General features: G+C 42.4%; 1 protein-coding gene across 2 annotated transcripts in view; it reads right to left on the bottom strand.

Moving 5' to 3' along the window:
• DAPL1 (death associated protein like 1) overlaps positions 1 to 25,330 on the bottom strand; it is a 67,352-nt gene that overhangs the window by 25,374 nt on the left and 16,648 nt on the right. The window contains exon 4 of one of the 2 annotated variants that reach the window (XM_003832698.5): positions 21,227 to 21,512. The exons of the other annotated variant lie outside the window; for it this stretch is intronic. Coding sequence (XP_003832746.1) covers positions 21,396 to 21,512 — 117 coding nt within the window. The 3' untranslated portion in view covers positions 21,227 to 21,395. Of the gene's footprint in view, positions 1 to 21,226; positions 21,513 to 25,330 lie in introns of those variants that run through there. 2 annotated transcript variants of the gene reach the window in all.

Below are 25,330 nucleotides of genomic sequence, written 5' to 3'. Positions count from 1 at the left end.
TAGCTGAGTGTGGTGGGGCATGCCTGTAATCCCAGCTACTCGGGAGGCTGAGGCAGAAGGACCACTTGAACCTGGGAGGCGGAGATTGCAGTGAGCCGAGATCTCGCCATTGCACTCCATCCTGGGCAGCAAGAGTGAAACTCCATCTCACAACAAAAAAACAAACAAACGAATAAGCAAACCTGATTCTTGCCATTGAAAGCTTGAATTCAAACCTAATGTTTCTGCTATGTTCTTTTAAGAAAGGTCTATTTTGAACATCATAATTGATCAATGACTCTTTTCTTCTTCTTTTTTATATTATATAAAATTCTTTTTTAAAATAATAGGCTGGGTGTGGTGGCTCACACCTGTAATCCCAGCACTTTGGGAGGCCGAGGTGGGTGGATCACTTAAGGTCAGGAGTTTGAGACCAGCCTGACCAGCATGGTGAAACCCCCGTCTCTATTAAAAATACAAAAATTAGCTGGGCGTGGTGGTGTGCACCTGTAATCCCAGCTACTTGGGAGGTTCAGGTAGGAGAATTGATTGAACAGGAGGTGGATGTAGCAGAGAGCCAAGACTGCACCACTGCACTCCAGCCTGGGCAACACAGCAAGACTCCATCTCTAAATAAACAAATAAATAAAATAAAATAATAGAGACAGGGTCTCACTATGTTGCCCAGGCTGGTCTTTAACTTCTGGGCTAAAGTGATCCTCTCACCTCAGCCTCTGAAAGTGCTAAGATTACAGGCGCGAGCCACTGTACCTGACCTCAATGACTTTTTTTGTTGTTCTGAACTGTATCTCACCCTCTGCCCCAAATAAGCATCAGTGGGTTAAAAGGTGTTGGGCTGTAAAAAAAAATAGGGGAAGAAAAAAGACCTAGGGTTCTATTAAAAAAGCATGCATACTACACTTTCCTTCCCACCCCTACTTGCAGCCATGGGCTCCCAAGTTTGGTTTGGCCTGGATAGTGTTTGAAACAACGTTTAACTAATTATCAATCTTTTCTTTTCTTTTCTTTTCTTTTTTGAGACAGAGTCTAGCTCTCGCCCAGGCTGGAGTGCACAATGTTTTCAATTGGATAATTTCATCTACAAAGCTGTATTTCTGCCTTCTCTTGGATCATGGTGACACTGGGCTGTGGTGGAGGCACTAGGGCCCATCTTGATTAATCCTGCCCTCTTCAGTTTGCTGGAAACCCCTCCTGGCCGCCTCACACATTGGCCTCTGAGGACATTTCTTTCTTTCTTTTTTTTTTTTTTGAGATGGAGACTTGCTCTGTTGCCCAGGCTGGAGTCCTGTGGCATGGTCTTGGCTCACTGCAACCTCCGCCTCCCGGTTCAAGCGATTCTCCTGCCTCAGCCTCCCGAGTAGCTGGGATTAAAGGTGCCCACCACCACGCCTGGCTAATTTTTTGTATTTTTTGTAGAGACAGTGTTTCACCATGTTGGCCAGGCTGGTCTCGAACCCTTGACCCTGTGATTCGCCCACCTTGGCCTCCCAAAGCACTGGGGTTACAGGTGTGAGCCACTGTGCCAGCCCCTCTAGGGCATTTCTAACCTTGACCTTAGGCAGGGTTTCTCACTTAGCCTCAAAAGCCTTTCTCTGTCTTTCCTCTTACAAACACTTTCAGACCTTTGCAGCTTCCTGAAAGTCCCTACTCCCCCAACACCCATTCCCCTACACTCTCACCAGATGACTAATTTTGTTGAGAAAATTCAGGCCAAAAGTACAGAATCTTCTATCTGCTGTCCAACCTACAAACTTTTCTATATCTGTACAGATCTTGCCTCACTCTCAGAGTCCTGCTTTTGGTCAAAGCAATTTCTTCAGTTATGCTATTTTAAAAATATATTGTTTTTTATGATTATGAAAATGATATAGCCTCAGAACCCTAAAGCCAAAATTAAAAATAAGTCACTCCTCCACAAACCCACAATGGTATCACTGCCCAAAAGTAAATACTGTAAAATTACTGCTAAATATTTGGTAGCCATCCTCCAGGGCTACCCACACACACACACACACACGCCACACACACACACACACACACACAACTAAGTATATATGTGTACACATAATTTTATTGTATTTTTCCATAACAGTGATTGTTTATTTTTGTACAAGTTGTCTTTTTCTACTTAACAGTGATTGTGAATGCCTTTATGTATCAGTACATGTAAATCTACTGTCTTCTAGGGCTATTCAGTGTTGCATGCATTGAGTATGTCACACTTATTAAAACCTTTTTAAAAATCGCCAAAAAGCAGTATATGCTTACTAAAAGTAATACACATTATACAGAAGTGTAAAATATGAAAGCTGCTTTTTTTCTTATACTCCCACCCCATTCTCCAAGGGGTAACTATTACTAACAGCTTACTGGGAATCTCTACAAACTTTTTTTAAAGTCTGGTTAATTGACGTGTAATTCACATACAGTAAAACTCACCATTTGTAGTGTACGGTTCTACGAATTTGTAAAAATACATATAGTTGTGCAACCAAAACCACAATTGAGTTACGGAACATTTCCATAACAACAAGAAACTTTTTTTGTGTCCCTTTATAGTCACCTGCTCCCTGACTCCCAGCCCTGGCAACCATTGATCTATTTTCTGTTCCTATAGTTTCGCTTTTTCTAGAGGGCCATATGAATGGAATCATACAATGTGCAGCCTTTTCAGCCGAGTCTCACTCTGTCGCCCAGGCTGGAGTGCAGGGGCACGATCTCGGCTCACTGCAACCTCCATCTCCCAGGTTCAAGAGATTCTCCTGCCTCAGCCTCCTGAGTAGCTGGGATTACAGGTATGTGCCACCAACACTCGGCTAATTTTTGTGTTTTTAGTAGAGACGGGGTTTCACCATGTTGGCCAGGCTGGTCTTGAACTCCTGACCTCAAGTTATCCACTCATCTCAGCCTCCCAAAGTGCTGGGATTACAGGCCTGAGCCACCATGGAGCCCTGGCTTTTTTCCCCTAGCATAATCCATTGGAGAGTTGATATGTGTGTTATTAAATCCTTGTCTAGTACATAGAAATGGTTTTTGTTCCTGGAAATGGGATCATGCTATACCTGGAATTAGCTATTTCTTTTCTTGTTTACTTAAATATTATAAATCCTTTTTTTTTTTTTTTTTTTTTTTTTTTTGAGACGGAGTCTTGCTCTGTCACCCAGGCTGGAGTGCAGTGGCGCGATCTCAGCTCACTGCAAGCTCCGCCACCTGGGTTCACGCCATTCTCCTGCCTCAGCCTCCCCAGCAGCTGGGACTACAGGCGCCCGCCACCACGCCCAGCTAATTTTTTGTATTTCTAGTAGAGACGGGGTTTCACTGTGTTAGCCAGGATGGTCTCAATCTCCTGACCTTGTGATCGCCTGCCTCGGCCTCCCAAAGTGCTGAGATTACAGGCGTGAGCCACCGCTCTTGGCCTCTTTTTTTTTTTTTTTTTTTTGGAGTCAGAGTTTTGCGCTTGTTGCCCACACTGGAGTGCAATGGCGCAATCTCGGATAACCGCAACCTCTGCCTCCCGGGTTCAAGCGACTCTCTTGCCTCAGCCTCCTGAGTGGTTGGGATTACAGGCATGCGCCACCACATCTGGCTAATTTTGTATTTTTAGTAGAGATGGGGTTTCTCCATGTTGGTCAGGCTGGTATGGAACTCCTGACCTCAGGTAAATCCATTTCTTTGTAACTTACTACATCTAGATCTAATTCTTTCTTTTTAATAGCTGCCCAGTATTCCATTACATACTTTCTATATAATGTATTTAACTGTTCTTCTCTTAATGAACAATGAGGTCATGTCCAATTTTTCACTGTTCCAGCATGTAAAAAAGTATGAACAGGTAAAATAAATACTGGTTCATAATTTCTTGTGAATGTATAGACAGATTCTTAGAAGTAGAATTGCTGACTGAAAAGGTGCATTTAATATTGTGACTCTGGGTGATGGATACCCTAAAAGCCCTGATTTCACCACTACGCAATCTCTGTAGGTAACAAAATTACACTTGTACCCCATAAATATTTTTATTTTTATACAAATAAAATGATTTGATAAACACTTCCAAATTGCTCTCTACAAATGTTGTATATGTTTAGGCTCCATCAATCTGCATTGGACTGTTTTTTTCTCTATAGCCTTACCAACAACACATATTAATCTTTCTAATTTTTCTTAACCTTATTGACAAAGTGAAAGATCTCATTTACATAGCTTTCATTCTTAATGAGATTGATTATTAAAAAAATATATATATATATTTGCTGTTCAAGTTTGTTATCTATGAAATGCCAGTTTCTAGCTTTTGCCCATATTTTCTATTAGGCTGTTATTTTAAAAAATGAATTTGGGCTGGCATGGTGGCTCACGCCTGTAATTCCAGCACTTTGGGAGGCCAAGGCTGGTGGATCCCTTGAGGTCAGGAGTTTGAGACCATCTTGGCCATCATGGTGAAACCTGATCTCTACTAAAAATACAAAAAATTAGTTGGGTGTGGTGGTGGGTGCCTGTAATCCCAGCTACTTGGGAGGCTGAGGCAGGAGAATCACTTGAACCTAGGAGGCAGAGGTTGCAGTGAGCCGAGATCACGCCACTGCACTCCAGCCTGGGGGATGGAGGGCGACTCTGTCTCCAAAAAAAAAAAAAAAAAGAATTTGAAGGAGTTTTTAAATATATTAGGTAGACTAGAACTGTTTTTTTTCCAGACTTATTTGTGGAGTCTATAGAGGCTGTATACTTTTGTTATCAACTTTTATTATGTCTGGAAATCATATACCATGAGGGAGATCTTTCCACCGCAAGACTTTAAAGTGATTCTGTAATCCATAGCTTAACTAATCTTTTCTGATAGACATGTGAATTGTTTCAAATTTTCCCTTTTACTGGTGATACTGCATTGAATACTCCTGTACATACATCTATCTCTTTGCCTTTGAACAATTTTATACAATTTTTCCTCCTTATGTGAACATTTGTATAAGTTTAAAAAAATTTTTTTTCTTGGAAGACAAATTCTGAGAAACTGCATCAAAGGATAGGCATATTTTAAATTTCACTGATCTGCGCTTTTGAATTCCTACCCATCAGCCTCTTTTGGAAACTTGTTCTCTCAGTGAGTCTTTCCCGCATAAATCTTTAGCCTCTCCCAATCCATGGGCTCTTTCTTTTCAGCCTACCAACATGCTCCAAACTCACATCTTCTTAGAAACAAAGCAGAACAACACAAAATCGCTTCCCTTGTTGAGTCTGCATTTCTTTCTAGTTGCCATCATGCCTCTTTTCTTTTCTTCTTAGCCAGCTTGTTGGAAAGGTTGTCTATCTGTCCCCATTACCATGACTGTTATTTGCTGCCATCTGATTTCTACCCCTTGCCCTTCACTGACACCGCCATGGAAAAGACGCCCAGGGACCTCTAAGTGGTTTACTAAATGTCACCTGCCACTGTTCCCTGTAACTCTCCATTCTTCCCCTCCATGACACCAGTTCTTTCCTGGTGCTCTCCTTGGTCAGCCTTCCTTCTCCATCTTCTTTGGGTTCCTTCTTCCAATGCTCACTCATTAAAAAATTATTATTATTATTATTTGAGATGGAGTTTTGCTCTTGTCACCTAGGCTGGAGTACAATGGCACGATCTCAGCTCACTGCACCCTCCGCCTCCCAGGTCCAAGCAATTCTCCTGACTCAGCCTCCCGAGTAGCTGGGATTACAAGCATGCGCCACCAGGCCCAGATAATTTGTTGTATTTTTATTTTTATTTATTTTATTTATTTATTTATTTATTTTTGAGACGGAGTCTTGCTCTGTCACCCAGGCAGGAGTGCAGTAGCACGATCTTGGCTCACTGCAACCTCTGCCTCCCTGGTTCACGCCATTCTTCTGCCTCAGCCTCCCGAGTAGCTGGGACTACAGGCGCCTGCCACCATGCCCAGCTAATTTTTTCTATTTTTAGAAGAGACAGGGTTTCACCGTGTTAGCTAGGATGGTCTTGATCTCCTGACCACGCGATCTGCCCGCCTCGGCCTCCCAAAGTGCTGGGATTACAGGCATGAGCCACTGCGCCTGGCCAATTTTTTGTATTTTTAGTAGAGACGGGTTTCACCATGTTGGCTAGGCTGGTCTTCAACTTCTGACCTCAAGTGATCCACTCACCTTGGCCTCCAAAGTGCTGGGATTACAGGCGTAAGCCACCGCGCCCAGTCAATTATTATTAGTTTTTGAGACAGGGTCTTGTTCTGTTTCCCTGACTGGAGGGTAGTGGCACGATCTTGGCTCACTGCAGCCTCAACCACTGGGGTTCAAGTGATCCTCCCACCTCAGCCTTCCAAGTAGCTGGGACTACAGGCACATGCCACCATGCCCATCTAATTTTATTTTCTTTGTAAAGATAGGGTATCACTGTGTTGCCCAGGCTGGTCTCAAACTCCTGGGCTCAAGCGATCCACCCACCTCGGCCTCCCAAAGTGCTGGGGTAACAGGCATGAGCCACCATGCCTAGTCCAATGCTTACTCTCTTAACTTTGGTGTTTCCAGTGTTCTGGTCTTGATCTCATCCTTTTCTCTCCATACACGTTCACCTCATCGGTTGTATCTACTCTCACTAACTTTATGCTATCAACACATGGTAGGTTGAATAATGCTTCCAAAGATGTCCAGGTCCTAATCTCTGGAACCTGTGAATAATACCTTATCAAGCAAAATGTGCAATTGTGATCTTGAGATGGGAATATTATCCTGGATTATCTGTGCAATGTAATCACACGTGTCCTGATAGAAGGGAGGCAGAGGGAGGCATGACTACAGAAGAAGAAAGCTATGCGACAACAGAAGCAAGACGCTGCACTCTTGGCTTTGAAGATGGATTAAGGGCCAGAAACTGAGGAATGCAGGCAGTCTCTCGGAGCAGAGAAGGAAAAGGATTCTCTCCTAGAGCCTCCAGAAGGAACCAGCCCTGCTGACACCTTGACTTTAGCTTAGTGAGACTAATTTTAGACTTCTCACTTCCAGAATCATAACAGAGTAAATTTATGTTGTTTTAAGCTACTAAATTTGTGGTAATTTGTTACAGTAGCCTCAGGAAACTAGTATAATGCTTGAATACGTATTTTTCATACCAGAACTCGCCTCTGATCATCAGATTCATAGCTGCATCTGCCTGCTACCCTCACATTCAACACGACTCAAACAGAACCCATCATCCTCTCCCTCCTTCTGCTGTGTTTCCCTGATTCATTTAATGGCACCGTCGGCCGGGTGTGGTGGCTCACACCTGTAATCCCAGCACATTGGGAGGCTGAGGCAGGCAGATCACCAGAGGTCAGGAGTTCGAGACCAGCCTGGTCAACATGGTGAAACCCCACCTCTACTAAAAATACAAAAATTAGCTGGGCATGGTGGCACGCACCTGTAATCCCAGCTGCTCGGGTGGCTGAGGCAGGAGAATCACTTGAACCTGGGAGGCAGAGATTGCAGTGAGCCGAGATCACACCATTGCACTCCAGCCTGGGTGACAGAGCAAGACTCCATCTCAAATAAATAAATAAAGATATGAAATAATAAATAAATAAATAAATGGCACCATCATTCCCTGAGTCATACGAGTCAGGACCAAGGATCCTCCTGGATTCCTCCCACTCACAGACCAGCAATCATCAAGCCCTGCAGTGTCTGCTGCCCAAACCTTTCTAATATACGCCTCCTTTTGGCCTCTATGGCTCTCCGCCTATAGATTTATCCCTTCCCGTATTCATCCTCCATATCAAAGCCAAGACAAGCCTTCTAAAAGGAAACCTGACCAAGGTCCTTTCTTTAACCACTGCTTAGATTCAAGTCCAAACTCCCTGGCAGGCCATACAAGGTTCTCCCTTTTGCAGCTATGTCTCCTGCTGTGGACTCTAATGATGCTCAAACAGTTTGCTACTTTCCTACCTATAGTAGTTACCTTTGCGTGTTCATGAAACTTCATGACCTTTGCTTCTGCTGCTCCTGCCCTTCTTTTTCTGCTCAGCTTTTACTGCTCTTCATGACTTAGCTCATTTTCTCTAATGAGGCAGAGCTCAGCATTCTTCTTTTGTCCTCCTGTAGCAGCCTGTGCCTGCTTGTGTACCATAGCAGTTTCCACAGTAAAGAGACATTATTTGTGTTCACCTGAAGCCAGGAGCAATGTCTCATTCATCTATTAAAGCTCAGTGGTTTGCACAAGGCCCAGTAAGTATCTGTCGAACTGAGCTGAATTGCATTGCAGATAGAAAAAAAAAAATGATTTCACTTAGTCAAAATATTTCAAAAATGTAGAAACTCTTCTTTTATAAACTTAATCTCCTCTGACAGTTCTGGGTTGCAGCCATGTATAACAAAGGGCAGGAATACAAAACAAAGATTGTCTGAAAATTCCCCGAGTGAAGCATTTAAAAAAGGAATCATGAAAATGTAAGTAAACTCTGTGGCCAGCCCATCTTCTCTGTGTTCTTTCAAGAAAAATATTTGAAGTTTCATTTTTCCTTGAAGTTCAAAACAAGTCGGAATATTTAAGAAAGTGTCTAGACATTCTGAACTTGACCTTTGACAATTGTAGGAGTTGACTTTTCTAGCCAGCTGTGAAGTGCAAATACAAAGCACAGTTCATTTAATCCAGAGCCAGGTATCAGGCTTGGGCACACTCTCTGTGTGAATAAATAGAAGCAGCAATTATGTTCACTTTTCTACAGGCAGGGATGACATCCTAAAAGGATGTCAGGCTGAAGAGACTACAGCATATACTGCTAGGTGACCAAACCAAAGCACAGAATGGTGTGTACGGCATGCCTCCTTTTGTGTAAAAAGGAGGGAGGGGAATAATATATATTCATATTTGTTTGTATTTGCATAAGTAATCACTGGAAAGAGAAATCAGAAATGAATAAATATGGTTACCTGTAGAGTGTGAGAGGCAACGGAGTAGATGGGGATGGGAAGGAATGACAGTTCTCAGTACCTACCTTTTCATAGTGTTCAGAGTTTTCACTTGTCTAAGTGTATTTTCTATTTAAAATAACTATAAAAAAATAATGTCAGATGTAGGCCAGTACTATTCCCAGTGTGCCTTGTTACCATTTGAGAAGCATCAGTATATTCTTAGTTTTTGGCCTAGAGAGACTTTTTTAATGTTTAGCACTTGATTTAGAAATGATGGTAAGTTTTATTTTATTTTTTTCCTTAAAAAAAAAATTTAGGTTGGGCACGGTGGCTCATGCCTGTAATCCCAGCACTTTGGGATGCTGAGGTGGGAGGATCACTTGAGTCCAGGAGTTCAAGGCTGCAGTGAGCTGTGTTCACGCCACTGCACTCCAGCCTGGGCAATAGAGCGAGATTCCATCTCAAAATAAACAAATAAATTAAATAAATAAATAAATAAATTTTAGATTTGGGGTACATGTGCAGGTTTGTTACATGGACATATTGCATGATGCTGAGGTTTGGGCTTCTGTTGGAAGCCCAAATAGTCCATTCTGTCACCCAAATAGTAAACATGGTTTCAAAATTTTAAAAATATTACAAAAATAAACATAGCACAAAGATCTCTATGCCCTCTGGGTGCAATGGCTCACAACGGTAATCCCAGCACTTTGGGAGCCTAGACAGATGGATCACTTGAGCCCAGGAGCTCAAGACCAGCCTGGCCAGCATGGCAAGATCCCATTTCTATGAAAAATATAAAAATTAACCTGATGTGGTGGTGCATACCAGTGTTCCCAGCTACTCCAGAAGCTAAGGTGAGAGGATTGCTTGAGCCTGGCAGGTCAAGGCTGCAGTGAGCCGCCACTGCATTCCAGCCTATCAATGAGAGTGAGACCCTGTCTTCAAAAAACAAAAAAAAACAAAACAAAACATTTCTATGCCCTTAACCAGATTCCCTGTTATCAATATTTTATCCCACATGCGTTTCCTCTCGCTCTCTCTCTTTCTCTCTCATACTGTATCTGAACCATCTGAGGTTCTGGATCCTCTACCTCTAAATGTTTCAGAATGTATTTTCTAAAAATGTAACCATTGCACAGTTACCAACTTCATGAATTTATGGTGATGCAATACGAACAAGAGAGTTTTCTTGTAGAAACAAATGTTTCCCAAACATAAGATCAATCTTAACTTTTACATTGTACAAAATGGCCATTAGGCAATCTACTGTTATAGGTGAGGAAGTGAATTGGGTGTGTCACTGTGGAGCTCATCAAACACTCTTAATGGCATCCATTTATCAGTCTCTAGAGGGTTTTTTCATCTTCCTTTTGGTAAAATCAAGCCATTAATTTCTAAAAGTCTGCAGCTTCCCTGAAGTCCTAATGAAAATGTTGCACAGGCCATTATAGTTCTGTCATGAAGTTGGAAGAAGATTCCTCAACTATACCTTGTTTAAAAGTAATTAACAATATATAGGCTGGGTGCAGTGGCTCACGCCTGTAATCCCAGCACTTTGGGAGGCCAAGGCGGGTGGATCACTTGAGGTCAGGAGTTCGAGACCAGCCTGGCCAACATGGTGAAACCCTGTCTCTACTAAAAATACAAAACTTAGCCAGGCATGGTGGCACACGCCTGTAGTCCCAGCTACTTGGGAGGCTGAGGCAGGAGAATCGCTTGAACCTGGGAGGTGGAGGTTGCAGTAAGCTGAGATTGTGCCACTGCACTCCAGCCTGGGTGACAGAGCAAGACTCTGTCTCAAAAAAAAAAAAAAAAAAAAAAAAAAAAAAAAAAAAAAAATATATATATATATATATATATATATATATATATATATATGGAGCACCTTGTGTCAAATCCACTTGTTTCCTTCCAGCTGCAACCATGGTGAAAAGGCTGGACCTGCCTTTCATTCCTCACTCCCAGCTGAACTTGTTCCTGTTGGAGAAAGAGGAGAAATATGGAGGTGGAGGTAAGCATGGAAGGTCTAAGGAAGGAAAGGGGGCTGGCCTTGTCCCCCGTGGCTCTGGCAAAGACCCAGAGTCTTACACGGCTGCTTTAACTACTATGAGGTAGTATTTTGCAGCCCCAAAACCAGTTTATTTTTATTTTTATTTTTGGAGATGGAGTCTTGCTCTGTTGCCCAGGCTGGAGTGCAGTGGTGTGTTCTTGGCTCATTGCAACCTCCATCTCCCAGGTTCAAGCAATTATCCTGCCTCAGCCTTCCAAGTAGCTGGGACTACAGGCACACGCCGCCACACCCGGCTAATTTTTTTTTGTATTTTAGTAGAGATGGGGTTTCACCGTGTTGCCCAGGCTGGTCTCAAACTCCTGAGCTCAGGCAATCCACCCTCCTTGGCCTCCCAAAGTGCTAGGATTACACCGCACCCAGCCCCCAAAACTAGTTTAAAAATATTTCAGAAACATTCTATGAATAGATTAATGCTAGATGATATGTTTTGGGTAAACGACATTGAAGAATGGTTCTGTCATTAATAGACACTGCTCTACAATCCTCATGAAGACTGGGATGGTGGTGAGGAGGTGACCTTTCCAAGTGTGACACACGTCAGCCCAGGCTGGGCCTCATGACCTGGTTTGGTGAAGGGTTCTTCCTTCCTATTCTCCTGTTTCTTCTGACCCCTCCTGCTCTCCCCAGATGCTAATCCACAGGACATACCCTTCCTGAGCTCAGCTACACTGCCAGAGGGATGTGCTGGGCTAAATTTAGCCAATACTTTGTGGACAGAAATAAGAATTTTTCTTTTAAAAAGTCTTTTTAATTGGCTATTGCTATATATACACAATACCTTGATGAACATCCTTATATTTGTATATATATATTTATTTACTTGTCCAATAATTTTTATAGAATAAATTTTTAGAAGTAGAGTTGCTGGGTTAAAAAGTATGGGTTTTTAAAATAACTTTTGATACACCCTGTCAAATTACCCTCCAGAAAGTTAATATGTACCAATCTACAATCCCACAAACAGTGTATGAGCATGTGGGGTTTTGTGTGGGAAGTCCAGGCTGTGACATCCAGCTGTCTGGTTTTGCACCCTGGCTCTGCCAGATACCAACTTCATTGTTTAGTAAATGATGCAGTCTCACTAAGCATTTCCTCATCCTTCCCATGGGAATAATAATAATACCCTTCTCGTGGGGCTGTCATGGAAGTAAATGAGATACTGTATGTGAAATGCTTATGTGAGGGCCAGGCACAGTAGTTCATGCCTGTAATACCAGCAATTTGGGAGGCTGAGACGGGAGGATCACTTGAGCCCAGGAATTCGAGACCAGCCTGGACAACATGGGGAGACCTTGTCTCTATAAAAAATTAAAAAATTAGCTGGGCATGATGGCTCACACCTGTAGTCCCCAGCTATTCTGGAGGCTGAGGTGGGAGGATCTCTTGAGCCCAGGAGGTGGAGGCTGCAGTGAGCTGTGATTGCACCACTGCACCCCAACCTGGATGACAGAGTGAGACCCTGTCTCACACACACACAAAATGCTTATGCCCTGGATAGTCTAAGGCCCAAGGTGTAGCCAAGCCCCAGTATTGAGTGCCACAAGCCTGGGGATTGGACCACAGTTTGGGTTGGTGAAGAAGTTAGAATATAAAATTGGTGCCAACCTTTATTAGGTAATAATTTGTGTTTCATGACATGCAACAGATATTTCAAAATCAATGTTCTCTTCATATCTTTTGTTTTTTTGTAACAGCTCTATTGGGATAATTGATGTATCATACAATTTCACTTATTTAAGTGTATAATTCAATGGTTTTTAGTATTTTCAGAGTTGTGCCACCATCAGTATAATCAATCTGAGAACATCTTCAGCATCCTTCAAAGAAATCCTATGCTATTAATATTTAGGGTTAAAAATGCAACCTCCAACTCTTTCTGTCCCTGAGTCTTAGGCAACCACTTCCACTTACTACCTGTATAATTTTGCCTATTCTGGACATTTTATGTAAATGGAACAATATGTGGTCTTTTGTGACTGGCTTCTTTCACTTAGCATAATGTTTTCAAGATTGATCCATGTTGTAGCATGAATCAGCACTTCATTCCTTTTTATTGTCAAGTAATATGCCAGGGTATAGAGATACCGCATCTTTTTTACCTGTTTGTCAGTTGATGGACATTTGAGTTGTTTTTAATTTTTGACTATTATGAATAAAGCTGCTGTGACATTTGTGTACAAGTTTTTGTGTGGATATGTGTTCTATTTCCTGGCTATATATCTAGGAGAGGAATTATTTGACCGTTTTGTTGGCTTTTTAAACACGTGAGTAGTGTTGCAATGAATATTTTGGCAAAAAAAAGTAATGGAGAGATTTCCAGTTAAAGGAGAAAGCATAAAGGTCCAGGGGCCTGGGTGTTGTATGCCTTAACTCCTCTGAATAATCCTTCAGCATTTGTAAAAGGGGTTGTTGTAAATATTAGAGATTAAATATAATGGACAGCCTCTGGCACACAGTAAATTCTCAGCAAATGATAGCTATTATTCTACACCCTCCAAACCGTGAAACAGAAATCCTCATGGGCCTAGCCTCTTCATCCATCCGTACCATCAATATTATCAGATTTCTTTGGTTCTTTTATTTTTATGACCTTGTGTTTTATTTTGCCAGTGCTGATGTAAACCCTTCAGTAACTGCCAGAATGCTACCACCTGCGGAAACTAAAACCGGCCTCTTCTTAAAGTGGGCCATTTCCTTCTCATCTTCACATCCTACTTCTTGCCAAACTCTAAGGTTATTAACTATTTCCTTGCATCCCTCCTGTCAGAGAGGCAAGCCCTGCCCTTACATCCCTCAGGTCATCAGGAACGTAGGACGGTTGTGCAGGCTCGGCGTGAAAATCTTGGCTTGCACGAAACGGTGGCCCACGGGCCAAATTGAACATGCAGACTCAATTATTTGTCTGCACAGTGTATAGTAAAAATAAACATGAAAGGCCGGGCGCAGTGGCTGACGCCTGTAATCCCAGCACTTTGGGAGGTTGAGGCGGGCAGATCACGAGGTCAGGAAAACACGGTGAAACCCCGTCTCTACTAAAAATACAAAAAATTAGCCGGGCGTTGTGGCGGGCGCCTGTGGTCCCAGCTACTCGGGAGGCTGAGGCAGGAGAATGGCGTGAACCCGGGAGGCGGAGCTTGCAGTGAGCCGAGATCGCGCCACTGTACTCCAGCCTGGGCAACAGAGCGAGACTCCGTCTCAGACAAAAAAAAAAAAAAAAGAATAATAAATAAATAAACATAAGAAAGTTGAGCCAACGTATCAAATTCAGAAGATTTCACACAAAACCTATATTTCAGATTGCTTTTGAGAAGAATAAAAAGATATGGCAGTATTGGGCCTTCATTCTTGCCTGATAAAAATAGACTGATTTGTGCTACTCCAGCCCCTTTGGTGTGTTTCAGGAATCAGAAAAGGGAGGCCAAATAGCTAGTCCTTGGAGACACAGCAAAAAGGCTTTTTTTCTTTTTTCTTTTCTTTTCTTTCTTTCTTTTTTTTTTTTTACAAATGCTTGTGTGGTCGGGGACCATCCCCCTCTCCCACCCCCACCCACACTGTTGATTATCCCTGCTAAGCCCCTGACATTTTTGTCATTTCACACCAGTCCAGACAACTTTTTCTGTTTAAACTTTGTCTAGAATTCTGCTACAAAGTCTCCAACTACAGGTTTATAAAGATAGTGACCTCTACTTCCCAGCATCCACCTTCCGTTTTTTTTTTTTTTTTTTTTTTTTTTAAATATCCCAGCTCCTTGTTTTACTGTACAGGACACTCCGCCTTCCTCTCAAGTGTCTGTCACGGAAAACAGTGCTTTGCTCAGTTCTTAAACGCCTGGTGGAACTACTCAGGACGCCTGCCAGACCCGGGGTGCTTCCTTTCTTCCAAACCCAGCTCACTCACAGCCACTTGACCCATGATGTCCGCTGTCAGATTGCTTGTTTCTTCGTCAGCCTACAGCCGAGCTGGCCACTCAATCTTTCTTTGCACTTGATACGTTTGGTTAAACCTTTCCATTATCTCAAGGCTCTCTTCTGGTGCCTTCTTATTCTGTCCATTTTAATCTTGTGACAGTCCTCGCTCTTCTCCCAGACCTCAGGTTTCTGGTGAGAGTGTTTTTGTTCTTGCCTGACCTTTTCTGCTCTCATCCTCCCCATTCTGTTTCATCTGGTCTTCAATTTCACTATTTCTGCTCCAGTGTCTTCACCTCCATTTTATTTACCTGTGCTGTCTCTTAAACACTTCTGCAGCAATATCTATTTTATCCTTAAAAGCCTCTGGCTATACTCCTTTGGAAAGTTCTCTTTATTTGTTAAAGAAAATGTTTCATTTTTCTGAAATCTTTAAAGAGGAGCAGGACTTCTGTTCTTCTTCACTTCTACCCAATTTCCTGTGTTTTTAGAAATTAATTTCAATCTCTTCATCGTGTACATAGAGATGATAAAATCCTGCACTTTACATTTTATGACCTCTAGCATTTTTGCTTATGATCCTTTCAATCCTGCCATATTCAAACGGCTAGCATGGGCGGCTAAATAAACATTCTTCTCTCCACTCGAATGGTTCTTTAATTTGAATAACTGATAGGCCTTCTTTTAAAAAAGAAAAAAAAATTCCTCTGCATCCACAGTGTTGACCTAAGTTATTTTATTTATGATCGATGGCTGTTCTAATATAGATACGATTCTGGCTAGTTTCATAACTTTAGCAAGTTTACAATGACTCAGTTCTCTCATTTGTCTCTTTTCACACTACCATGACATTTTGTTCACGAGGAACATTTCTGTTAAGTCCTCCTCCATTCTTTTCTCATAGGTCTCTGAGATAGAATACTGGCACTGTTGATGGGTTAAAAATCCCAGTGTGAACTTGGGCCAGAGGTCCTGTAATACACTTGCTCATAAAGTAGGCATCCAGGTCATTCAAAACATGCTTCTGCAATGAGTTAGACTGATTTGCAAAGCCATTGTAGGAACCATTCAGATCTCTGTTACTACACCTTACAGTCTGATAATGAATACTTCAGTGCAAGGTCACCTTTCCCCTGCCCTAGCTCCTTTCCGAAGCCTCACTTGACATGTCCCCTAGCCTCATGTCTCTTGCTGTACACAGGAGAGGTGTCCTGTGCAAAGTTGCCTTTTATCTTTCATTTGTCTTTCGAAGGCTCATCCTGCACATTTGATCTTTTCTCACAACCCAGTTCACTTCCATGATCTTTCAAGCTTTCACATTATATCTGTCTTAGTCTGTTTTCTGTTGCAGAGTACCTGAAACTGGGTAATTTATAAAGAGAAGAAATCTATTTCTTACAGTTATGGAGGCTGAGAAATCCAAGGTTGAGAAGCCACATCTGGGGGCCCTTTCTTGTTGGTGGAGGTTCTCTGCAGAGTCCCGAGGTGGTGCAGAGCATCACACTTGGGGAGGGGGCTGAGCACGCTAAGCCCAGGCCTCCCTTCTTCTCCTTATAAAGCCACCAGGCCCAGTCCCATGATAACCCATTAATCCACTAATCCCTGAATGCATTAATCCATGCAGTAGGGCAGAGCCCTCTTGACCCAATCACCTCTCAAAGGCCCCACCTCTCAACTCTGCCACATTGGAGATTAAATTTCCACATGAGCTTTGGAGGAGACAAACATTCAAACCATAGCACCTTTCAAAGAAAACTCTGAGAAGCTGTGTTTGTGTGGCTCCTCCCTATTGAGGTATTCGGTGAATCCCACATCAGTTCTCTCACACACAGATTTCTCTCTTCAAATTCATTTCTATTTCCTAAGTCAAAATTAGATCTCGATCCTCTCTGTTTGGAAACTTCTAAGCTTCAGCTCCAACCTATTTTCTTACGGGTTAGCAACAGAGACAGCTCTAGATTTGGGATTACGAGAGCCCCAGATAAATTTCTCTAGTTAACAAACTATAAGACATTAAGGAATCTCTTAATTTCCCAGAGGCTCATTTTTCCCATCGGTATAATAGGATAATAATAGCTATCATCTTTCAGAATTCTTGTGACAATTCCATGAAATACTGTATGGAAAACTATGTTTAAAATTCTGTCTTATATATTTTTTAGCAGAAGCTCTGCTTGCCCTACTTTTGTGTTTGTATTTCTTTCAGGCCTTCAAGATTTTATTTGAAACTTCTCTTCCTTTTCCTTTGGCTTCTCATTTCTCTTGTCTCAGGTTCTCTATCACTTCATTTTTTCTAATTAATTCATTGTTCATCTATCATATTTGGACAAAAATGTTGACATCCTGACAGTTGGTGTCACAGCTGTTTGAGGGTGAGGAGACTATTTTGGGGTAAAGTGACATGGTTTTCCAGGGGTTCAACAACCAGAGAAGTAGCTGAATTGCGAATTTGAAACTGAACAGGGTAAGGGAAGAAAAGTGAGGGAAGGGAGAGTGGGAGAGGGGAGCACTGCCAGCAAGATGGAGGCTGCCCCAGGTGACATGAATAGTGAATGAAGTCCTGGGGTGGGGTGGGGTGGGGTGGGGTGGGGGTGGCAGTGGGAAGTGGGTGGAAGGACACACAAATAGAATGAGGGTAGCGGACATTCTACTGGATGTCGTCTGGTTACCATGATGTAAATGCTCTATCAAGTCTTTAGTAAATTTTGCCACCCACTGAAGAAGACTTTTAGGGAAATCATGGAAAAGAGCTGGGTCCAGATCAGGGTGGTGGGGGCACAGGGACAGCAAGCAATGAATGAATTCACTGAAAATCAGAGGTGACCATACCAGTGTAACCCTCCTGGGAATTTACAGACATCTTGGAGAGGGCTTTGAATATCCACTGGGGATAATATGGGAATTTGAACCAATCTTATCATTCTAAAGGGGGTGGTGACACCACCTGACATCTAGATGTTCTTTAAAACAAAACATAGCCCAGGTCAGGTGCAGTGGCTCATGCCCGTAAGCCAGCACTTTTGGAGGCCAAGGTGGGAGGATCGCTTGAGCCTAGGAGTTTGAGACCAGCCTGGGCAATACGGGGAAATGTTGTCTCTACAGAAAATAAAAAATTAGCCAGACATGGATGTGGTGGCTTACACCTGTGGTCCCAGCAGCTTGGGAGGATCATCTGAACCGGGGAGATTGAGGCTACAGTGAGCCATGATTGCGCCACTGCACACCAGCCTGGACGACCGAGTAAGACCCTGTCTCAAAATGAATGAATGAATAAATAAATAAACAAATAAAATAAATCAGATAAAACATGACATATGTCAAATGCTAGGCATATATTCCTTGGACTTGGGGTCTATCTAAATGAAGCCTATCACACAGGAGAAACCTGGCAAGTGTTTGTTGGATAAATTGATTTTAGTTTTTCCTGCCAATAATTTATCATCCTTTGTTCCTCTCTTACTCTGTGTTTTTTTGAGTGGCCTCAGAAATAGCTATTTCTAAGTGTTCTCTATATCTTTTTCCTTGGCAAGACCTAGTTTTGCCTGTCATTTTCTTCCTGTACCTCTTGTTTGTCCCCAGCAACTTCGTGTTTCCTGGTTCCCTCCTTGGACTTGAAGGCCAGCTTCATCATCTACCCTCTGAACTCCACACACTCTCTCAGCTTCCCTGGCTCAGCGGCGGTCTTGTTTGTTTTGGCTCTTGTGCCTAGCATAGCTAGCAATGCTAGTCTCCCTTCTGTGGGGAAAGATTCTCCTCAATCTTGGTGAAAAATCAGTTTACAGAAGGAGAAAGAGATACAGAGAGAGAGAGAGAGCACACATGAAGGTTTATCTTTTGGAGATAACATACTGAAGTATCTCTAGATGAAACGATATGAGGTTTAGGCTTCACTCTAAAATAATCCAGAAGGAGAGAGGGAAAAGAGCAAAGAAGTAGGGGGCCAGATGCTGTAGCCAAACCAAGACGGTCCATGTTGTTGAAGCCCTGTGATGGGTAAGTGAGGGTTTAATATAATAGCCACTCGGCTTTTGTGTATGTTTGAAGATTTCATAATAAGCTTAAGGAAAGTCTGTTTATTAAAGATCCACACATGAGTTATTGGTCTCCACAGCCACCATGGCTTTTTTTGGCTTGCACGTGACCTTCAGGTGAGTTCTTGAGCCTCATCCACAGCATGACCCCAGCCCCCACCAAGCTGCATCTATAGTCTCTCTTGTTATTGATTTGTTGGGGGTCCATTTCCCTTTGGTCTGAGAGATCCTGGTGGACAGGGGCTGTGTCTTATTCATCTTCATGTCCCAGTGCCTAGCATAGAATCTGGTGAACGGAACTGAAATGAACTGAAGAAAATTATCTGCCAGTGAATTCCCAGCCCACGGCAGCCCCTCCTCCTTGTCATGGCCTTTGCTGGGCCCATGACCCATGGCTGGGGGCTCCTGAGTGGAGCCACAGCACATCCATGCCGGGATCTCTTCCTCAGGAGGGACAGTGGGCAGCTCTTGTGGCCTCTTGCACATGCCTCCACATCACCACAGAATTCTCTCCTGGACCTTCCTCTGCTGTTACATTAGCCAAGGGAATTCCAATTTCCTTTCAGATCTGAAGCTCATACCAAACGTCTGACTCCCTGTGACTTGGTGATTTAAATGACTGTAATTGTAGACTCAAGTTAATGCGTGGGTCCTCACTGCATAGGCTCCCTTCGAGCAGCCTCCCTTCCCCCACAGTATATCCCTCATCTCCAGACAGAGAAAATGGTACCCTTCCTCCCTTCTCACTTCCTTTGGGTGGCTGGCCCTCATATCACCCTAAAGAAAGGCAAATCTAGCAGTGCCACCATCTGTGTTTCTCAGTTCTCTTATCACCCCCTCCCCGTGTTTCCTTCCTGCCTCCATCTAGCCCCAAATCTCCACCTTTTCTCTGAATTTCCTGTTCTAGTCTCAACTTAATAGAGTTCTACTATTACTCTAGTTCTGGCAGCTTCTAGGATAGGCATCCTGGCACCATCTTGCTCTCACACTACTCTTTAATTAGCTTTTACCAATCTCAGTAGTCATTTTATCCTCTTTGCAGTATGCAACACTGAAAGGGTTCAGTTGGGGAGTCAGGTGTTATTGTGCCCATTTGGCAAGGATTGGAAAGGTTAAGTGGCTCGCTTAAGGTTGCAGAACTAGTAAGGGTCAGTAGTAGAATCTCCGTCTCCTGAACGTTAGTCCAATGTTCCAACCTGTACCCACCATCTGGTCTGTGTTACTGTCGCCTTGGAAAATGATGGCTGACCTTGAACTTCTGTCCATTTTCCTTGCAACAGTTATCTTCCTGGGATATATCTGACAGCAGTCCCAGAGGACAGGAAACTGAGCTAAGCCAAAATGAGGTGGTAATAACTGTCTTACTGATTCATGCTGGCATTGCCTGAAGGTCTGATATTGTCTCTAGCAATTCTCTTATTCTTGAACAAGAGCCAAAAAATGGAGGGGAGGAGGTGGATGCATCCCCACATCCAAGTGGGCATTAGCCAAGTGCCTCTTGTTTCCAAGAATCAGAGACAGGCTCAGCACCAGGTCATACTCCAAGAGTTGTCAACCTGTTCAGTGAAGGACTGAAGTGCTGGCCCCTTTCCCTGGGTAAAGAGAAGGGCTGGTAGTCCAATAGCATTCTCAACTGGAGGTGCAGAATGGTGAAGCAGTGAGTGACAGCCAACTTCTGTGAGGAAAGGATATGGCTGTCCCCAGCTGTCACCTGAGAATGCCCTTGACTGTTTACATGTGAATTCATGAAGTGTGTGTGTGTGTGGTAGAGGGGAGAAGAGCTAGTGCATGCTTAGTTATGGCAATACTCTCTCTCCCACACCATCTCCAGTGAAAATAACTTCTGTAGCCCAACGACAATGCCCTGTTCTGGAGCTTTCTGGAAGGCCCTGAGCAACTCTCCCACTGAAGCTATAATTCTACCTTCTGTCCTTGATTGCTTGGCAGAAAATAATATGTTTGTAATCAATTTAATTTTTCATTTTCCCACACTGAGCCTTGAAAACAAACTATGTACTTATGTGGGAAACTGGAAAAGACATTTCGCCTCAAGTGAAAACTTGAACATCCTTAGACAAACAAACTGAGAAGAGTCACTCCTTATGTTTGCATTGGATATTGGCCTTTGCCAAGCCCAGTCTACTCCTCTCCAACCTCTGCCTTCAAGGAGAACTCAATGAGGGTAGAACAATTCAGGGTCAGCGTCAAGAAGAGTGCTTATGTAGGGAGGTGGATGGAACAGTCAGGTATTCTGGATGCTTCACTTAATCTACAGAATTACATATGCAAACATCAATGGGATTCTGACCTGGACCAAAAAGAGGCACAGGGATGTGTCAGATTTACAAGTTTGGATGCTTTATTACCTAAAGTCAAAGGGGAAGATACAAAAGCTGTTTAATTTACCAAGCAAGTGCAGCATGCCTATGGAAAGCTTTGGCCCTTTTTGCTAAGCTGTCAGATATTCGAGGCAGCTGGCCAGACGGCTGTGTTTTAAATCCAGGCTTAACATTTTCGAGGCTGTTGAATAATGTAGATCCTTTTCAGTGGAACAACCTTTTCCAGAGCAGGTGTGGGTTTTTGATGCGCCATGTGCACTGTTGCTGGAAATTTATGGTTGAGCTAAAGGTGAGAAGGGAAGAAAAAATAGGCATATTGGATCTTCTTGGTCATGAAATATTAAACTAGTAGAAAGTGATATCGTTGATCAAGGGAATCTCACAATTTTGTTTATTTATTTGATAATATCTCTTTTTTTTCCATACTATTTCTAGCCCTAAACCCATGGGAGTATGTTTTAACCTGGGTCTTCTCTCATTTACTGTCCTTAATTTTAAAAAATTCCAATTGACATTTTAAAAAGTAGGAATGGTTAATTATGCCTGCATCAGTTCTCTGTGGTGTTAGCAATTATTCTGGCACTAGTATGCATCTATGAATCACTGAATTCTAAGAAGGGTACAGGGACATTGGAGAAGGTCCAGAGTGGGGACGAAAAACTCCTCAATTGTCAAAAGAAAGAAAGAACCTCTGAAAGAAGTTAAGAAGAGTTAGGGTTCTTTATTAGGTCTAAGTATGTACATTTGTTATTTTTTAAGGTAAAAAATGATGTGATATTGGCCATTCCATATGGTTCAATCTAAATAGCCCAGTGAAGAGAAGGCTGAGGGATGGCCTACTAGCCTCAGGGAACAAAAGTTCTGATTAGTCTTCTCCACAGAAGACATCTATGAGTAAATAAGCTTAAATAGGCTTATTAACACAGGCTGAGACTTTCTGACAATAAGAGACATTTCATATGCAACCCAGAGACCTTGTGGAATTTACATTAATGATAGCTTAAGATAGAAAGCATGCCCAATGCTGCTGACCACTTCAGACATGGTTTTCCTAGGAGGAGAATTTGGACACAGTGACCTTTTGGGTCCATGCTAGTTCTTGGTTTCCAAGCCCATCAATATGTAAAAGTACCTAAAGAAACCTCCCTTGGCCAGCAAGGAAGGAATGCCTCAGCTCAGTAGGAATTTAACTTATCACTATTGAACTTAGATGCCCTTGCCTTGGCACTCAAATTAAATAAAAGGGGAGATAAACTGTTCATGACCCTAGCCATCACACTGTTCATGGTTTGTTTGGGCTCTTCTAAGCCAGGGAAAACATATGTGCCTTACATCTCTTCTCAAATGTCTCTGCCCAGGCCCTAGGCACTCAGCAGTCCCTTTCATATGAAACGTGACTCCAAAAAGTCCTTTCTTCTTGGTTTTAAAGAATTAAACACACTGGAAGAAAATACACTGAAGTGTTAGCAATGGTTACCTCTGGGGGATAGAATTATGGGCAATGCCTAGTCTTTTTCTTCACTTTATTTATCAGTACTAATTTTTTTTTCTTTTACAATGAGCAGGTACAAGTTATACAAAAATTAAGCCCAAGGATTATCTCTGCCAACATTCTAGCAGAATGGAAACAAAACACAATTGAGATATTGATCATAAATGTTGCATTAGAGTCTAAAAGAGACCTGATGACTTTTTTTTTTTGTCAGGTCAGTTATTATCAGACCATATGACATGCATTTTACAATGTGTTAAGGGCAGAATGTTTTGTTTTGCTTTGGTTTTCTTTCAACATTAGATCCAGAAGGAAATTTAAGAGGTCACTGACTTCAGTAGTTTACTTCCAGACTGTGTGTCTTTAGTCTCAACTAAAATAGATCAATTATTTCAGGTTAGCTTTAAATCATATTGAGAGATTGCAGGTAGGAAGAAAAATGTGACAAGTCAGTTAAGGTAAAAGTGGGTGAGAAGGCAAACAAACAAAAAAACTCTGATATAACAGAAATTTGGGCAATCAGCCAAGGTAAGGGAGGGTAAGAGGATAAGTTGGGACTGGAACAAAGAAAGCCACATGTTGATTGTTGTTCTTAAGTGTGAAAGAGATGATGGGTGGAGGTAGGAAAAGAAAAAGGAAAGGCAGCCGGGCTCGGTGGCTCACGCCTGCAATCCCAGCACTTTGGGAGGCCAAGGCGGGCGGATCATGAGGTCAGGCGATCGAGACCATCCTGGCTAACACGGTGAAACCCCATCTCTACTAAAAATATGAAAAATTAGCTGGGCATGGTGGTGAGCGCCTGTAGTCCCAGCTACTCTGGAGGCTGAGGCAGGAGAATGGCATGAACCCAGGAGGCGGAGGTTGCAGTGAGCCAAGATCGGGTCACTGCACTCCAGCCTGGGTGACAGAGCAAGATTCCGTCTCAAAAAAAAAAAAAAAGAAAAAAAAGAAAAAAGAAAAAGGAGAGGAGAGTAGTGTTAGAATAAGTGATAGAAGATATTTGCTGCTTAGTTGGGCACTAACTTGTTATTTGATCACCTCCAGGGTGATCTCCACAATTTAGAGGCTACATCGTTTGGGCATCTAAAAAAATTGTGCTAAGATATACAAAACATAAAACTTGCCATTTTAACCATTTTAAAGTGTGTGTACAGTTAGTCCAGTGGTGCTAAATACACTCACATTATTGCACAGCTATCAACACCATCCACCTCCAGAACTTTTTCATCATCCTAAACTGAGACTCGGTACCAATTAAACAGTAATTCTCCATTCCCTCCTCCTCCAAGCCCCTGGCAACCACCATTCTACTTTCTATAACTATGAATCTGACTACTTTGGTACCTCCCATAGGTAGAATCATTCAATATTTGTCCTTTTGTGTCTGGCTTATTTCACTTAGCATAATGTCTTCAAGGTCCATCCATGTTACTGTATGTGTCGAGATTTCCTTCTTTTCTAAGGTTAAATAATATTCCATTGTATACATATATACCACGTTTTTTCTATCCATTCATCCATTGATGAATACTTGGTTAGGATCTCTTCATCTTTTGGCTATTGTGAATGATGCAGCTATGAACATTGGTGTACAAATATCTGTTCTGAGTCCCTACTTTCAATTCTTCCAATATATGGGAAGATTATATTGGAAGAAGTGGAATTGCTGGATCATACAGCAATTCTCTCTCTTTCTCTTTTTTTTTTTTTTTTTTGAGTTGAGGTTTTGCTCTGTCACCCAGACTGGAGTGTAGGGGTGTGATCTCTGCTCCCTGCAACATTGAACTCCCGGGCTCAAGTGGTCCTCTTGCCTCAGCCTCCTGAGTAACTGGGACTTCAGGCATGTGCCACCATGCTGGGCTAATTTTTTATATTTTTAGTAGACACAAGGTCTTTCTATGTTGCCCAGGCTGGTCTCGAACTCCTGAGCTCAAGCAATTCTCCTGCCTTGGCCTCCCAAAGTGCTAGGATTCGAGTTATGAGCCACCGCGTCCAGCCTGATATGGGAATTCTATATTTATTTTTTGAGGAACCACTGTATTGTTTTCCACAGCAGCTGGATCATTTTACATTCCCACCAGCAATACAGAAGTGTTAAGGGTTACATTTTAACTGAGGCATTCAACCGAAGTTCTAAAAGCACTGCTCAACTACTTCTCAGAAGAGGAATGCCACAGATCAGAATATTTGGGAAACTAAGTCAGCCCCTGTGGCCCAATGGCCATCTGAACTGATCTGGAAAGTTTGAGAGAAGAAAAGAAAATCAACAGGATTGAGAAAAAAGTAGGAATAATTCTGGCAAAGATAATAGAGAAACCGCCCATAATTGTTAAGCTACAAGTGTACAGCTTTTGGGGTGCCCAGAGCAGGGTTTCATAGCAACTTGAAAATATGATAACAGGAAAGTCAAGTTCTCCTTCTCAACTCCCTACCTGCCTCAGTCAGGGGCATCCTGATGTAGGACTTGGGGCTGTGGGTGGAGAGTCTATAAAGGATCTTCCATCAGAATTGATGAAACTGTCGATAAAATGGTCAGTTCCTAAATGTACTAATTCTTTGTGGTAGATTTTATATCAATGGAGATAGGAAAAGTTTATTTTCAAGTCTAA

This window comes from Pan paniscus, chromosome 13 (assembly GCF_029289425.2).
Source record: "Pan paniscus chromosome 13, NHGRI_mPanPan1-v2.0_pri, whole genome shotgun sequence".
Taxonomy (NCBI): domain Eukaryota; kingdom Metazoa; phylum Chordata; class Mammalia; order Primates; family Hominidae; genus Pan; species Pan paniscus.
Note: the sequence above shows the minus strand (reverse complement) of the source record. Positions and strands in the feature narration are given on the sequence as shown.